The 18,238-nt window shown below is 35.2% G+C and overlaps 1 protein-coding gene across 1 annotated transcript in view; it reads right to left on the reverse strand.

Moving 5' to 3' along the window:
- The window catches only part of LOC149818190 (dolichyl-diphosphooligosaccharide--protein glycosyltransferase subunit STT3B), a 33,456-nt gene that overhangs the window by 3,020 nt on the left and 12,198 nt on the right, over positions 1 to 18,238 (reverse strand). Inside the window, exons 2-4 of the mRNA XM_089984786.1 lie at positions 2,394 to 2,930; positions 1,000 to 1,454; positions 753 to 875 (exon numbers count right to left, since the gene is read on the reverse strand). Coding sequence (XP_089840912.1) covers positions 753 to 875; positions 1,000 to 1,454; positions 2,394 to 2,930 — 1,115 coding nt within the window. The remainder of the gene's footprint in view (positions 1 to 752; positions 876 to 999; positions 1,455 to 2,393; positions 2,931 to 18,238) is intronic.

Raw genomic sequence — 18,238 nt, forward strand, 5'->3', positions numbered from 1 at the left:
CACAAATAGGTCCCAGACTCAAGTTGCACACCTTAAAAACTCTCACTTTTGAGCATCCAGCATGCACATATAGTTTTGAAGATAAACTCATCTAGTGTTTAGTTCCACATCATCAAGCAACAACTAGTTGCTGCAGACAAAGAAGTGGCCTTATATCTACAGAAAAAACAGAAGATAAGATGCCCTATGACCAAAAGCTCCATATTCACCTGAAACTGTAGCCACTTCATTTCAAAGTTCAAGTGTATAAGAAACTTAACAGAGATTCCAAAACCTCAAGGAATTATGGCAAACATGTTTTACCAAGTATCAACTTTATACAATATCAGACAAAGAAATCAAAGCTAAAAACAACCATTAGTGGAAGGCTACTTATACATAGAACATCATACATGCCTTCGAGTGATCATGTGCATCAGCATTCAGTATCTAAGTCTGATAAATACAGAAAACTGGGAAAATGTCCTATTCATAGTAGATGCAATTATACAGTATATATATGTAAAATATGACAGCTTACAAAAGCTGGATGCTGAAGTTCTCTTTTGTACTTTGACATCTAACAAAGAATAAGGTTGAACCAATGAATATCAATGGCCATATAAACATTAGGCAGAAAACAAATTGACAAACCAAAATCAGTACAACTTCATCTCTCTTCTCAAAAACAAAAGAGTACAAAGTTTCAACTCAATTTTAAGTTAGCCATCAAGACAAAGCCAGCAGTTGACATACAAATCAAAGAAACTTACATGAGACAATTCAACATCTTTGGAGCTGCCCCTTTGTCAACCCGGTATTCACCATTCACAAGGTAATCTGATTCTTTAATGATTGGGAATACTCCTCCTCCAATGCGTACCATCCACAAAAATCTAATTTTAGAACATCAATGTGTCCTTGGTGAGAAGTTGCAGCAAGAAAACAAAAAATATGCAGCATCTAACAGATAAAACAAAGCAACAATTCACAACTCAGGAAGTTTATCCCATCACTTACTTGTTTATATCATCTGAAGAATACCCTGTAACACCTCCAAAAACAACAAGCACATAATCCACATCCAACTCTTGCATTATCTCATACGCCTCATCTTCATATGATGACATCGCACGTCCAACAGTTGCAATGTGTGTATTGTTCCATGTGTTATTATCCACAATTACAGTTCTGTTTCCCATGGCAGTTATCTGATAACCATAATCCCACCATGACATAACTTTTGCATCTGGAGGTGTATTCTGGCGCAGCCAAAAGTAAGCCTCACGATAGTCATCAAAGATAACCCTGCCACCATGGGCACCCCTTGCAGCCAAGACTATGGAAGGTGAAGAATATGCCTCTGATGTGACCCATGTGCAGTGTATAGCATATCTGGATAGTAGGTAAAATGCAGCTACAAGCAGAGCAATAGCTCCATCTCTTTGGAAAGGAAGAGATGAATCAAGTGATGCCTGTCACGAAAACAAAGTTCAATGTTAACCTGTTAACATATGCAAGTGGAAATGAGATCATGGTAAAATGCAGCTACAAGCAGAGGAATAGCTCCATCTCTTTGGAAAGGGAGAGATGAATCAAGTGATGCGCCTCACAAAAACAAAGTTCGATGTTAACCTGTTAACATATGCAAGTTGAAATGAAACCATCATCCTAACTGTGTCACACCTTATACTACTGGTTGGCGTTAAAAGCCCTACCAAGTTACCAACTCTCCATGCAAGAGGAAGCAGTTCATCATAATCAGAGAACATAGCAATAGTCAGAAAAAGGAAGCCAAAAGGGGCACAAACGAAAGCAACTAGCTTAGGGATTCTGTAAAAGGAAAGCACATACATGCTACAGGAAAATAATTTTGCTTCAGAATACGTGTACAGGAAGATTATGAAGCACTTTGTATCAACAATGGTAAATGGTAGATCAAAGTGTCAAATATTAAGCAACATTCTCACGTTCTTGACTATATAGCTCCAGTTGCCAGTCTTTTTCTTTTGAGAAGACTTTAAGCTATTTTCAGAATAAACTCAGAATAACTAAATTTCTCACAAAAAATCAGGTGAAAATATCATGAAAAGACTGCAAAATTGACACTGCTTGTAAGCATCACAAGGAAACATTAAAATTTCTACGAAAATAATTATTTCTCAGAATTTTCTTTTTTACTAAAAAAACTGCTGATATCTTCTGAGGAAACCCCACAGTTGTTAAATTCCTCAAGAATTCCCTTGCCGATAGTAGCCCAGTAAAAATATTAGTGCCTATCAGCACAGTAAATCCCAAAGACAATTAATCAACCATGAACTAAAATGAATACTCAATGTATAAATCATATCCTCTTAGGAAAGCAAATAAATGACAAAATAACCTGTTTAAGAATATAAAACCATGATGCTTACCTTAGCTGAGCTTTTCTGGCTGACTGTGCCCTTGCTGGAACCAGAATGCAGAGACTTGGTTTTTGCCCGAAGCAAAGATGTTAAATTTTTTAAAGTGGCAGACACTGCAATAGCACTGATGAGACAGACTGCAGGAGTAGCTACAAGAATCAAACGAACCATCACACCAGCAAAATACATGCTTGTGAGACCATATAAAACAATAAATATTGTGGCATCTGATAAGCGCTTAAAACAGAAGTAAAGTCCAGCTGGGAACAGAATAAGCAGAATGTGAAAATCAAACATAAAAGAAGACCAAGCTGTCGGCTGATGCTCAGACACTGAGGCAATAATAGGAATATGATCCTTTGCATATGTTGGATCGAGTAGGGAATAAAAGCGTCCTGTCCATGGGGATATATAGCCCGATGCCATACCAACTCCAAGTGCAAGAACACCCACTGCTACGGCACATGTCACAGTGATCCTCAAAAAGGCTTGAAATAACTTTGCATCATCCAGAAGATACTTGACCCAGTCTAGGAAGTAAAATACCTAAACAAGGAAGAAGAAAAGTGCATGCAAGTCAGAACCCAAATCTGTTTATTGCTTTTTCTTACACACTTCACAGTGGGCAATATAAAAGTTTAAAATGGAAAAGAAATGCCTATCAGAGAGTAAAGATCCCCTTACAGAGCACAAAAAGATTAAACTTTCATAACAGAAACATGACAGATGGCATGCTTATAAATACAATAATTAGTATATAATTCAATATGATACAAGCAGCAGAGTCTACTTCAGTATAAAGATAATAATTGGTTTATAATTCAATATGATACAAGCAGCAGAGTCTACTTCAGTATAAAGATAATAATTGGTTTATAATTCAATATGAAACAAGCAGCAGAGTCTACTTGAGAAGAGCAAATAGTTGTCAATTGTTCAAAAATATACGAATCTAGCACAATCAGAATATTGAAAGCAAAAAACATATTCACATTGTACGTACGTGCATGTGTGCCTTTAGTGCATATGCATCTGCACATGGGCAAGTTTTTTGTCGCTCATAGCAATGAATAAAACAAGTTATTTGGAAATATTTTGAGAAAAACAGATTCAAATGATCTTGAATGAACAGAAAACATTTTAAAACCATTGCAAATATCTTTCTTCTATCTTTATCAACACATTTATAAAGCAAAGCATATTGTACAAACATGTTGCGGGCCACAGTAGGATAGTCAAAATATCAATGGCTATTCATAGCAAGGGTACTATATAAGCACTTTAGGAGAGTGGCTCTGGCTACATCTGGGCAGTATTAAAAATAAATTAACATTGTAACACCATCAAAATATCAACACATATATGAGGCAAAAAGCATTTAAAGTAGATTTAGAAGGGACGAGTAAAAACCCTATACATTCATGCACTTTTGAGTAGATCATACAGCATATAAGGTATCAACATGGTTCCCTTGATCATTCACACATTAACATGCTTCAAATCAAGAAATTTAAATGCCATACTGTTTTTCCTTAAAGCAGGACAACAATTGATGAACCAGATTATATGAATGTGCAATGATCTAAAAAATGTATATAAATACTGAATCAATTAATCTGAAATGGAAACCATCACAAACGCATCCACAAGGTCAAATCTAGCCTAGGTGCATAAATACATGAGATATACATATCCACACAAAACTTATCACATGCAAAACCACACCAAATAATACCCACACATACATACACACTATGTCCCAGGGATTCGGCCAACCAGGTGACGCACCCATGTCGACGCGACGTGACACTGGTGCGCGTGCACGTGCGGCACCCAGTGCGATCAACTCGACCCCGGGTGCGGTCAACGCACCCAAGATCATATATGTCCAAATTTTGGACTTAAAAAAAAAGCCCGATGAAATGGGCTGAGGAGGACTAGGGCAAAACATTTTTGCCCTCTCCTCTGTCTCCCGACCCCGCCGCTGCAAGTCTACGACCTGTCTCCTGACCCCGGCGATGCGTACGAGCTGCCACCGTCCAACGACGCCTCTTCTCCATCTCCAAGGTATGCATTCTCTCTCTCATTCTCTCCTTCAAATTCTCTCTCCACTCATCTCTCAATCTCTCGGCTACCTCTCTCTCTATGTTTCCCTTTTTCATCTGTCATTGTGTTCCTCTCTCTCTCTCAGTCTCGGCTAAACATCGTTGTTGCCCATTTTTTTTAAAAATATTATACCCATTTTAGGGAAAACTCAGTTCGGCTTGTTAAGAGTTGATCACGAACTGACTCATTTTCTCAAAAATCTATCTTTTAAGAGTTTTTACATGTAAAACCTATGTAATATAAACATCATACATAGTATACATTTAAACATTATACATAATATATATGTTGGGACGTTGCAAGTTCGAATCCTATTGGTATGGCCCGTATGAGGGTATGTCAAAAAATATTTTGCTGCCTTAAGCAACCATTTTGCACAACATGCTGGCTGGCTCAGCTCACCAAACTCAATTAATGAGCCGAACTGAGTTTTCACAAGTTCAGTCAAGCCAAACTGAGTTTTCACAAGCCCAGCCAAGACGAACTGAGTTTTCCCAGTGATATATGGTTGCTTATAATGTGTATTATTTGTTGATGACTTTGATGTTAGGTAATTTGATTGTTATTACTTATTTTGTTACTTAAAATTTGGTTGAATGCTCATATTTTTATTACTAACTTACTACTAGTCCACTATTGTTATTGTTAAATACTTAGATATTTTTAAAATTTGTTATTGTTACTAGTTAAAATTTTAGTAACATACTAATCTAATGCTAAAAATTTGTTACTAGTTAAATACTTAGATAGATCAAGTTGCATTAATGTTATTGTTGTTAAAATGTATCTCCTAAAAATCATTATCATTATTGTAAATATAAATATATATATTTATATACATAGAGATATATTTACATATAATATATTATGTGTACATATATCTCTCTATATATAAATATATATATTTATATACTTTTACCCGAAAGGGTATTTCCGTCATTTCTTGTTTTGCGCATATTCCCTTTTTGGAATATGTTGTAAATTTCTTTTTATTTTTTATTTTTGTAATTTCTTTTTTCTTTTTTTATTTTTCACATTTTTTTAATGTGCATTGGGGGCTCCCAACGACTCCTTTGGGAGCCCCCTTTGCACCTTCTTGCATTTGTATAAATAGGGGTGTTCCCCCCTTGTATTTCTTAAGCTTGAGAGTCTCAAGCATCCAGTTCTTTCTATGAAATACATGCCTTAGTGCATGTTTATTATTTTTACGCTTTTGCGTACTTTGTTCAAGTGTTGTGAGAGTGCCTTCGTGCACATCTTTTCTATATTATTTGTGTTCGTATGCGTATTGTCTTATCATAGACATTTTCACAATTGTTATATATTTTTCTCGTACCTTTCGGTATTTATTTATATGTACAGTACTACTACTAGTCTACTATTGTATATGTTATTGACCTTGCACTCAATATTTTCAATCTTGATTGTGTGCATAATTGATTTTAATATAACATTTTTTTGTTTTCAGAACAAAAATGATGAATAAAGGAAAAGAACTTACGTCATCCTTATCCCCACATGTGAGTTTTGCTGCTAGTGTTGCTGGTAGTTCTAGTGGGAGTGTTGATTCAAGTTTGTTAGCTGCAATATGTGATGATGGGGGGCCACTATGGGCACATGTAGATAAGATTGCAAAAACTGAAGGAGGTGGTGAAAACAAGAGATTTCGATGTAAGTTTTGTAAAAGAAATTTTGTTGGGTCTTACACAAGAGTTAAGACTCATTTATTGAAGATACCAGAACATGGCATTTCAGGATGCAGAAGAGTTGATGAAGCAATGCGAAGACAATACAAGAAAATACAAGATGAATATGAGAAGAAGCCAATGATTGATTCTTGAGCAATTAGTTTACCCTTTTTAAGCCACCAAGAAAATGCTAAAAAAAATGGATGTAGGAGGAGAAAAGTGGATGTAGGAGGTAGAGGAAGAGGAATGATAGAAGCATCATTCAATACATATGGAATGAAGGGGATGGATAGAAAAGTAGGGCACTATTTTTATTCTAGTTCAATTTCATTTAATGTAGCTAAAAATCCTTATTGGAAGGATTTAATTACTTCTTTGGCAAATTGTAATTTGAGTGACTATGTACCTCAAAGCTCAGAAAAACTATGAACCACACTTCTTACAGAAAAAAGGCAAATGTTGAGAGATTGCTAGAGATTAAGAAATATTCATGAAAACAAAATGAAGTTTTCATTGTTTCTGATGGGTGGACAGATATTCAATAGTGACTCAATATTCTTGAAAGCAATTGATGCATCTGGCAATATAAAAATGTTAAGTATTTGAAAGGGTTGTTTATAGAAGTAATAAAAGAAGTGGGTGATCAGAAAGTAGTACAAATCATCAAAGACAATGCTCCAATTTGTAAAAGTGCAGCATTAAGTTTAGAAAGTGAGTATCCTCATATTTTTTTGACTCCCTATGTAACACACAACTTGAATCTGGCCCTCAAGAACATATGCAACCCCAAAGAATAAAAAAAGTTCACCAACATATGCTCTATGTTCATGGATTGAGGAATTAGAAAAAAATGTCAAAAGCATTAAGAATTTTGTTGTCAACCACCATCATGCTATTGATATATTTAATAGACATTCTAACCTGAAATTGTTGAAGGTCGCTGAAACACGTTTTGCGTCCATCATTGTGATGGTGAAAAGGATTAAGGAAGTGAAGAATGCTTTTGTTAACATGGTGCTAATGAGAATTTGGCATTCTATCGTGCGGATGATATTGCCAAGGCTCAAGAAATTAAGAAATTCATTGTTGATGATAAGTTTTGGAACAAAGTCGTATACTTCATTCAATTTACGCAATCTATTTGAAAAATACTGAGAGAGGTTGATAAGGATGAGTCCATGCTTCATAAAGTTTATGAAATGTGGGATAATATGATTGAAAAAATACAAGTAATTTTCAAGGATGAATGAAAAATCCTGCATTGGATGATTTAAAATTTTTTAATCATATTCATTCAATTTTAGTCAGAAGATAGAATAAGAGCAACACTCATTTGCATTGTATGACACATTCTCTTAATGCGAAATATTATGCAAAAAAGTGATAAAAATGTGGTATTGGTCGTGTCCCTCCAAATTTAGACCCACAACTATCAAGGCATAGAAATATTGTATGACAAGACTTTATCCAAAATCACATATTATAAATCAAGTCACACAAGAGTTTGAAAAAGTTGCTTCGAGATTATATGGACAGACATTACTAGTGAGAGAGGGGGAGAATATAGATCTTATCACATGGTAGTCAACATTTGGATCAGAAACACCTCTTTCCAACGTCTTGCATTGAGATTGTTATCTCAGCCTAATAGTTCATCCTGTTGTGAAAGAAATTGGAGCACATATTCTCAAATCCACAACATAAAGAGAAACAAACTCACCGACAAGCATGCAGAGGATTTAGTATATGTTTATTATAATCTTCGACTACTTTCGCAAACCAATGATGAATACATGTACTAATTTCTTTCTTAGTTATTTGATTATTTCTTAGTTTTTTCATTTAAATATACTTGTATTTAACATTTTTAAATTGGGTTTGTAATGCAGACAAGGATCATCCAAATTTTGAAATGTAAACCCAAAAGAGTGTGACTTAAAAGGGGGAGCATGATTTCAACATTACAAACATGGATTTATCCAAACCAAGTATTATTTCTTATGATGTATTTGATGATGAAGCAAAAAATTATTAGGATCCATTACCTCATCGTCATATACATTATCTAGGATATACTTTTGGTATATAATTATGCATTGTTTGCTTCTTTTATTAGTATATTGTATAATTTACTTCTTTTCTGCTTTACTTATTTGATTGTTTCTATAAAATAGTTAAGTTGATTTAATTGTGGTGTTAGTTTTTATGATGTAGAATAGAATTGTAGATTGTTAATTTGATTTATTTCATGCATGATGATGAATTGATTTAATGATATTATGATAATTGTTTTTTATTTCATTAGTGTTACTATTATATTATATATATAATATATATAATTTTATATATATACCCTCCCGCACCCCCACACCCAAGTTTTTTTAAAGTGTCGCATCGCTGCACCCGCACCCATGTGACATAGCATACACAATCTCTGAGCTTTTAATATTTAATAGATAATAAATAATTAAAAATAAAATTTTAGATAAAATTCAAAACAACTTCTGGAGAAAATGTTATGATAATAGCATGACATTGCAGCATTTTTAAAATTTACAAATCCTAAACATTTTGATTTCCATCTTCATTATTATAATACCGGTGATGCCTCCATATTTGCCAAAAAAGTTTTACTTAGGTCATCATCACCAGTTTGAGCTGCCTCTTCAGAATCAAACTAAAAAACATATCCTTTTGATAGACCATATGCATCTGTTGCAACCTTGCAAGAAAAAATACTTTTAAACACAGAGAATGTATCATACAATGCCTTTTGGTCAATTGCCTTATTAACCTTATTAATAAATATGTTCTCAGATCCATTTTTTATTGATACTAGGGTCTCTGTGTGAATACATGATATGGACGTAATTTTCTGGAGTAAATTTCACCACTTTCAACGCCCTAGCTTCATCTTGGGTATGCTGTAATTGACACAGGCATAACCAAGGACCAGCATTATGAGATTATGGCAGATGTGAACCAACATTACCTGCCCCAACTAGCTCAAGAGATCATCCAGCAGTGAGACTGTGATGTTTAACTCCAGGTTTCAAGGTATAGGGACAATAACAGGAACATGTCAGTCATGTTGTTACTTGCTCCTCAGTGTGATAGCTGTCACAGTAAAGAACCAACAGCCTTCAATCACGAATCAAAATGTTCACCAAGAATCAAAATGGACAAACACAAAAGTGGCCTCTAAGGAGAGGCTCACAAAACCCACAAAGGGCACACACAAAGAAGGCTCACAATATAAAAATATTATTTTATTGAAACTCAAGTATGCAAAAAGCATATTTTGAATGGGGAAGAACCCCTGTTTATACACATAAAAGAGAGGAGAGGGAGAGAGTAATGAGAGAAGAGAGAGGCTTTCTAGACGTTAACGGCTAATCAAGGTCAACTTTGGTTGACCAAAAATATAATAACTAAATAAAATAAAATAAAATTAATATATATATATACACTATATGTATATACAAATTGATTACATATTTTAACACTCACCCTCAAACTTACAGTATAATGACCGAAGGTTTGCCTAAAATGAAGTGAAATCTAGGAGTTGAGAGAGGTTTGGTGAAGAAGTCTGTCAACCGGTACTTTGATATAACATATATAAAATCAATATTGTCTTGTAAATACTTCTCTCGTAGATAGTGACAATTCATTTCGATATGTTTGGTGCGCTCGTGAAATGTATGGTTGTTGGCAATGTAGATCACACTTTTGTTGCCACAACATATTTTAGAAGCGCCTGTTACTGAAATTCCCAAGTCTGCCAGCAATCTCCTCAGCCAGACTACCTACATTGTAGTAGTGGCCATGTTCCGGTATTCAGCATCAGTTAATGAAAATGAGACATTTTGTTGCTTCTTGCACCTCCATGAAATCAAAGATTCACCTAAAAATACGCAAAAGCTCGTGGTTGAGTGTCTGTTATTGGGATCACCTCCCCAATCAGCAACAATATATGCAATTAAATCTAATTGAGATGAAGCAGACAAGAAGAAGCCCCTAGAAAGAGAAGTTTTAATAAATCTAATAATTCTTAAAACAACTCCCATTTAAACAAAAGTAGAAGCATGTTGAAATTGACTAGTGTATATAACGTATGAGATATCAGGTCTAGTAATCGAAAAGTAAGAGAGTGCTCTAATAAGCTGTCTATAAGGAGCTGAATCTTTGAGATGTTCTCCATCATCAATTCTCATATATACTCTTTTATTGTCTATTATTCCAACCCTGAAAACAATATCATAAACAAATTTAGATTGAGACAACAAATACTCTCCAGGGGAAATAAGCAAATTCAATCCTTATAAAATATCTTAAGAAACCCAAATCAGTCATTTCAAAATAACTTTTGAGAAGTTTTTTAATATTATCAACTCCCTATTTGTCTCCTCTGGAGATGATTATGTTGTCCACATACAAAAGGAAAATAATGATACTTGTATTGGTATTCTTAACAAATAAAGTTATGCCAGTCAAACAAGTTCTAAAATCAATATCAAGCACAACTTTGCTAAACCTGTCATACCAAGCTTTCAGTGCTGTTTTGAGACCATAAAGTGCTTTGTTCAAACAAATAACTTTTCCCTTAAGAACGTTCACACTAGGAAGTGCTTCAATAAAAACTTCAACTAAATCTCCATTAAGAAAGGGCATTTTTTACATTTATTTGATATATAGGTCATTTTCTAAGAGAAGCTACAACTACTAAGGTCCTAACCAAGGTTGTAAATATCGTACCGTATTGTACGATGCGGTACGACACATATCGTTACTTTTGTGTTTTGTGATACGATACACACTCATATCGGGTGTATCGTACAATACATATGCACTTAAAAAAGGCTGAAAGTTATCTTTTTTTAATTTTTTGGTTTAAAAGGCCCCTTGAGGGTTGAGTTCTTCATATGTCTAGAGTCCGTTAGAAAGGAACCCATGAACCCTAGGTTCCGTGAGATCAATTTAGGAGCTGATTCGTGCGCAAGAGACAGGGCTTTTGTGATTTTATCAGTAGTGCATTTTCACCATTTTTTCACTAAAGAAAGTGGGTTAAGCTACAAAATCCATATTTTTTGCTTCTTATTGAGTGTTTTTTGAGAAAGGTGTGTTTGGTGCTTCTTATTGAGTGTTTTGGGGGAAAGGTGTGTCTTATGCTTCTTATTCTTTACTTTTTATTGAGTTGTTTAAATGGTTACGTTTTATTTTAGATCCTTCGATGCCGTCTTCACGTTCATGTTATATTAAAGATGATCTTGCATGGCAATATTGCATAAGCATTGATGATATACCACGACTAGGGTTGTCACTGAATTTGAGATGTTTGTTTTGTGATGCTATTATTATAGGTAGACTACACAAATTTAAGCAACATATTGTAGGTCAATATCAAAATGTACATCCATGTGATTCGCCATCTATTCCTGCAACTTTTCGTGTTTATATCAATTTTTAACTAGAAATTCGAAGAAAAAGAATTTTGCAAAAATGCAAAGATGAAGGACTTCCAACCATTGTTCTAGACTCTGAAGATGGTGATGATGATGACCCACTTGTCAAAAAAAGACCCAACGTAAAGAGATCATCGAGCGGTAATTAGATGCAGAAGTGAGAAAATATTATCTTGATGTTTTTTAAATAAGCTCTAGAAGATAGTTTAGTTTTTAGAATCTTTATAGTTTAGAACTTTAGAGATGAAGATTGACATGTAAGACGTTGGTTAAATGTCATGTTTTTAGTCATCATGAACTCTTAGTAGTTCAGTTATAGCTTATGACATTTTAATATGACTTGGATGTGAATTTAATATTGTTAGTTGGTTAAATGTAAGGCTTTAATTGTGTTTAAAATTTAAATTATGTAGTTGTCTTTTATTTACATTATAGTTGCATGGTTTGTTATTAATTTAAATTGTGTGTGATTTTATGGTTGTATTTTGTGCAATTCATCATTGTTTTATGTGATATGATTTTTAAGAATTTATGCTAATTTATTTTTCTAGATTTTTTTTGAAATTTTTTATTAAAAATTTATGATATGATACGATGTTAATTTGGGCCCGACCGATATCGGTAACAATACGATACTTACAACCTTGGTCCTAATGGTGGTCATCCTAGCTACGGGAGCAAAGGTTTCTTCGTAATCTATTTCATATTCTTGAAAATATCCTTTAACAACTAATTTGGCTTTATACCTTTAAAGAATCTCATCACTCTTGGTTTTCACCTTGTAAACCCACCTATAACCTATAGGTTTCTTGTCTTAGAATGTCAAGAAAAGTCTAAGTGTTGGCTTTCTTTATAGCTTCTAACTCTACCCTTATGGCTTCTACCCACTTAGTGTTCTTTGGCTTGAGCATAGGTTGAAGGTTCTGTATAAGAATGAATTAACGTAATATAGGCCTTGTATTTTGAAGAAAAAGAGTCATACAACACAAACTTATCAGGTGGTTTTGATGGACAAGATCTTTGATTTGTGATGCCATGTAAATCTAGGTAGTTCTTAAATTCTTTTGATAAAAATTCTCCTACTAGGAAAGATAGAAATATCATTTTCAAATATATTTCTGACCAAACTATAAAATACTTTAAAATACTTCAAATTTATGTCTAAAGAAATAGATCCAAGTATACATAGAAAAATAATCAACAAAAATTACATAATATGCATATTCACCCTTTGATACAACCGTTGTAGGGCCCCAAACATTTGAATTAATAACTCAAGCGGTCTAGAAGAGACAAAAGCTCTTCCATGAAAAGGTAATCTCTTCATTTTACCAAGAATACAATCTTTACAAGTAAAATTTCCAGAATTACAAAATTCTTTTAAATTTGAAAAGCATTGAATTTTGGATAGATTAGGAAGACCAAGTCTTTTATGCCATAAATTCAAATTCAATTTGTAAACATTATAACAAAAGGTATTCTTGGGTATTTCTAAAAAGTCCATATATTAGAGGTCACTTTCTCTATGGCCTTCCTCAATCAGCTTCCCTAATTGGTGATCCTGCACCCAACAATTATTAGATGAAAATGAGACTACATTCATGGTCTGATATTTGAGAAACAAATAAAAGATTTAAATTTAACTTAGGAATATATTTAATTTTTGGAATAGATTTTTTTAGAGTTTTAAAGATTATTTTCAAAATTTCCTATTCTTTTTATTTCAAGAGATGTACCATTGGCAATAAAGACATTCGACTCATTTGAGTTAGTATGACATTTGAGTTAATATTGAGGGTCATGTGAAATGATGCACCGGAATCAATAAGCCAAGGGGACTAAACGAGATTGGTGAAGGATGAGACTGCGGCTCCAGTTGAAGATGATGCCCATTTAAAAAGGGGTTGAAATGCCTCTACCAATTGAGACAAGGACATGTTGCCAATGAATGAATCTTGTGGGTTGCTTACGTCGTTGGTCACTTGAGATGATCCAACCAAAACCACCTTTTTTTCTTCCCTCCTATTTAGTTTAGGACATAACGACTTAATGTGTCCCAGTTAATGGCAATAGTGACAAATGATCTTTCTCCTATTATTGTACTCATTGTCTTGTCTCCCGAAGTGTGGTGGCTTGTATGTACATGTGTAAATTCCCAGCCTAGAAACTGCTAAAACAGAATCATCTTCATTCTTGGAGGTACATCTTTTTAACATATTCTCCTAAATACTTAGCTCATCAATAGTATCAACAATAGAAGGAATTTGTCTCCTATGAAGAAGAGCCAATTTGGTGATCTCAAACCATTTATAAATTGATAGAAATGTTTCACATCAACTTGTTTTTGGCGGAACTCAATATCTTTGGGGTGATGCCACCTTTGCTCAAGAAGAGTCAACTCTTTCCAAAGTTTCGATAACTCAGTAATATTCCTTAATACTTTTGTCAACTTGGATCATAGTTCGAACATTGTCTTGCAAGTTGCACGCATATGCAATATCCTTAAGGAAATGCATATTTTTTAGATATTCCCAAGCCTTATTGGCATGCTCAAAATTCACAAGGCTATAGCAGTTTTTGATGTCGACACTATTAATTAGCCAAGATATAATCTTGGCATATCTCATCCTCCACTCTTTTCATTTTTTCTCACAAATTAGTTATGGCCTTAGTTTTCTCTCTATCCGAAAGAGGAACTTTCTTCTTGTTCTCCACCTTAGTGAAAACTAGTTTAGGCTCGGGGTCGGATCCATCCACTAATCGTCACAACCCTTTTCAACAAATATGGTGTTTCATAATTGAAAACTACATTACATAGTTTGTATCGTTAAGTTTAATGGCCATGATGGTGACACTTTCTTTTCATCCATTTTTATAAGGAAAAGAGATAGAAAGAGGGAGAAAAAGATGAGATGAGAAAGAGATAGACGTAGAGAAAGAGTGGGAGCACGAGCACGAGCACCACCACAAACTTTGGATAGGATCAACGAGCACCTAAACCAAACCAATTTTAAAGAGCACACATTTGGATACAAACATTTGAATAGGAATCACCAATGAGCAAGCACCGTCGTGCTTCGATACCATGTAAAGAACCAAGAGCCTTCAATTACAAACCAAAATATCCAAGAATCAAAATAGGCAAACAGGACACTCATAAAACCCACAAAGGGCACACACAAAGAAGGCTCACAATATAAAAATATTATTTTATTGATTCAACTCAAGTATGCAAAAAAACATACTTTGAATGGGGAAGAACCCCTATTTATACACATAAAAGAGAGGAGAGGGAAAGAGGCTTTCTAGACGTTAGACCAGAGTTACCGGAAGCACCTATGTTGTAGGGGAAGCGCGCTTCCCCGATATGCGCTTCGGAAGCACGAAACGCGGTGCTTTCGAAATGCACGAGGAAGTGCATGTTTATGACAGGAAGCGCATCCCCTTTTAATGGGGTACACGTACCCCCCATTAAAGGGGGGATGCGCACCCCATTAAAGGGGGACGCGTACCCTTTTAATGGGGTACGCATAGGCATTTTACCCTTTTTTTTTAAAGAAAGAATTTTTTCACTAAGGGTACAACAACAACAACTACGCCTTCATCCCAAAACAATTGGGGTCGGCGATATGAACCAAAAAAGAAAATCATTCTAGGTCTTCCACATGAATCCTTCTCTAATCATTTCTATCCAATGCCAATGCCATGTCCTCGGTGAAGTTCAAAGCATTCATATCCTTTCCTATCATCTCCATCCAAGTCTTCTTAGGCCTACCCCGACCTCTTTTAACTAATATATTTTCCCATTTCTCCATCCTTCTAACCGGAGCATCATTAGGCCTTCGCCGAATATGTCCAAACCACCGTAAACGATTCTCTCTCATCTTATTTTCAATGGATGCAACGCCTACCTTCTTACGTATCTCCTCGTTTCGAATCTTATCTTTTATTGTATTTCCACACATCCATCTAAGCATATGCATCTCAGCTACACTCATTTGTTGAATATGACGACACTTGGCAGCCCAGCATTCTGCACCATATAGTAAAACGAGCCTAATTGTCGTCCTATAAAACTTTCCCTTCAACCGCAATAGCATTTTACGACCGCAGAACACTCCAGTTGCACTTTTTCATTTCATCCACCCAACCTTTATCCTATGATTTACATCTCCATCAATTTCTCCATACTTTTGAATGATAGATCCCAAAAATTTGAAACAGTCATCCACCGGTATTTCTTGCTCACCAAGCTTCACTACTTCGTTGCTTACTAAACCGACATTCCATATATTATGTCTTACTCTTACTCAACTTAAAACCTCTTGCTTCCAATGTTTATCTCCATAATTCTAACTTATCAGTAACCCCATCTCTAGACTCATCAATCAAAACAATATCATCAGCAAACAACATACACCACGACACAATTTTTTCACTAAGGGTAAAATGGGAAATTTTAAAAAATCATGAAAAATAAAACTCAAAAGAAGCTTAGGGTTTTTTTTTCATGCCTCTTTCGAGCCTCTCTTCCTCCCTCTCTCGCTCAGTCGATTTGGCGACCTTCTCCGATGACCCTTTACAACAACCTTTCCGGCGACATTTTCGGTGACCTTCCCGACGTCCGACGATCTCTACCGACCAGCGATGACTATATTCATGTACAATTTCTATCCTTACTCACCGTCGGTCGCTCCTACCGATTGAATGGTCTGGTGTCGAATCGCGGTGACGGAGGCGGTTCGCCGCCTACGACGTCGCGGAAAGTTCACTGAACCTTATCATTTAGAGGAAGGAGAAGTCATAATAGGTTTCCATAGGTGAACCTACGGTGTCGGATCGCGTTGGCTAAGGCTGGCATACTTATGGTTGTTGTTTAGATGGTGTAAACATGTGGTGTACCCTTTTCCCTAGGGAGTCGCCAAACTTCAGCCTAAGCAAGAGACTTCCCTTACCCTCATTTAAGGCAAGGGGCTGATGCTCATGGAAATGGAACCCTGCCCGCCTATTGGCCAATGCCCTTGGGGCTATTCCATTTCTTCGTTTGGAACATGCTGGATTCACCAACAGGGAGGCTCAGGAGCAGTTAGTGCAAGTACAAATCCCAATGGTATGGTTGTACATAACTGGTAGGGGTCTGCCTAACCCCAGCTTTCTCTGTCCAAAAAATACATGTTGGATTCAAATAACAAACATGTCTCTAAAGAAAAATGTCAGAACCATCTTAAATTTTGCGGTGTCTGCATCTAAACTAGGCACATGCCACCAAGGAGATGGCACAACACACTTTTTGTGCGATTTTGTTATTTGTATTTTGTACTAATAACTTGACATGTCATTGCCTAGTCAAGCATTTGCTTCTTGATCAGACGGAAATAGCCCCAACATTGCAGATCCGTGAGGCATACCTGTGCTGACCTGTTCATGCTGAAGTATTTGAGACTGAGCACGGGTCTGCGACTCTGCATAGCTCAGTTCACCTTCACCTATTCGTTCTTGAGAACCGAACTACATATTTTTGTTTCGGACTGGGTTCCCAAAGTTTGATATTGTTCACAGTTGATTGCTTTGCCCTTTTCCTCTAACAATTTTGAGGTTGTAATCTCTGTCTTTTGGAATGCATCTGGTGTTATACATGTTTGCATTACTTTGTCAGACTTTATAGATGATTGCAGCATGACATAAATTGATTTTTTATTGTGTCTAGATTCTAGAGTAGCAAAAATGTATTTGTTGACCCATCTGAGTTTTTAGTTTTCACTTTGTGTGTTTAGAATCCTTAGATTGGTAGCCAATTGTTTGATGGAGACTTCAGAAAGAGTAATTAATGATTCATATTGTTAATTTCTATGAAGTAATGCATTTTCTCCAACAACTTTGCTAGTCAAAGTTTTTCATATTTAGATGAATGACTTCAAATTAATTACTACAAGTATTAGGCTGAAGGTAACTTGTCCATGGGCAGTAAGAACTGGTACTTGATGTGCTGCATAATCGAGCTCTTTTGTTATCTACATTCTTTTTTAGTGTCATCCATTTGTCATTGTGAACTTGTCTCTGTGTAAAGACAACCATATATGTTTTAATGGTCTTAATCTGTTGAGACTTTAGATGCATATTTCTGTCTCGGGTTACATTTACCTCACCCAATTCCCATTCAGTGTCAATCTGAATTTTGTCTTTTTTCATTGCGATGTTGTCTTTGTTTAACAATTTTTCATAAATGAAAACTTTTGAAAGAACTTTTTTCTTTTTTTCTTTTTCTTTTTTTAATTTTGTCTTCTTCATTATAATATATTATAGATAGATCTTTCACCTCTATGAATGATGCTTATTTAAAATTTTAAAGTGTTTTATAGGCTTATTCCTATACTTTTATGATGCAGATATATTTGCATGTTCTTTTGCTTCATTAATGACCACCACAAGCTATGATAACGACAATTATGATGATGATAATGATTCTCTGTACAATTTGGACTTGGAGCATGAATCGTCTAGTGGTGTTGGGAATGACAATGCAAGAAAGGGCAAGGGGTCTTCTAATTGTCCATATCAGTTTAAGGACAGAAAAGAAAATTGTTTTGATAAGGAA

Source organism: Nuphar pumila, chromosome 13 (assembly GCF_984573655.1).
Source record: "Nuphar pumila chromosome 13, dmNupPumi1.hap1.1, whole genome shotgun sequence".
Lineage (NCBI taxonomy): Eukaryota > Viridiplantae > Streptophyta > Magnoliopsida > Nymphaeales > Nymphaeaceae > Nuphar > Nuphar pumila.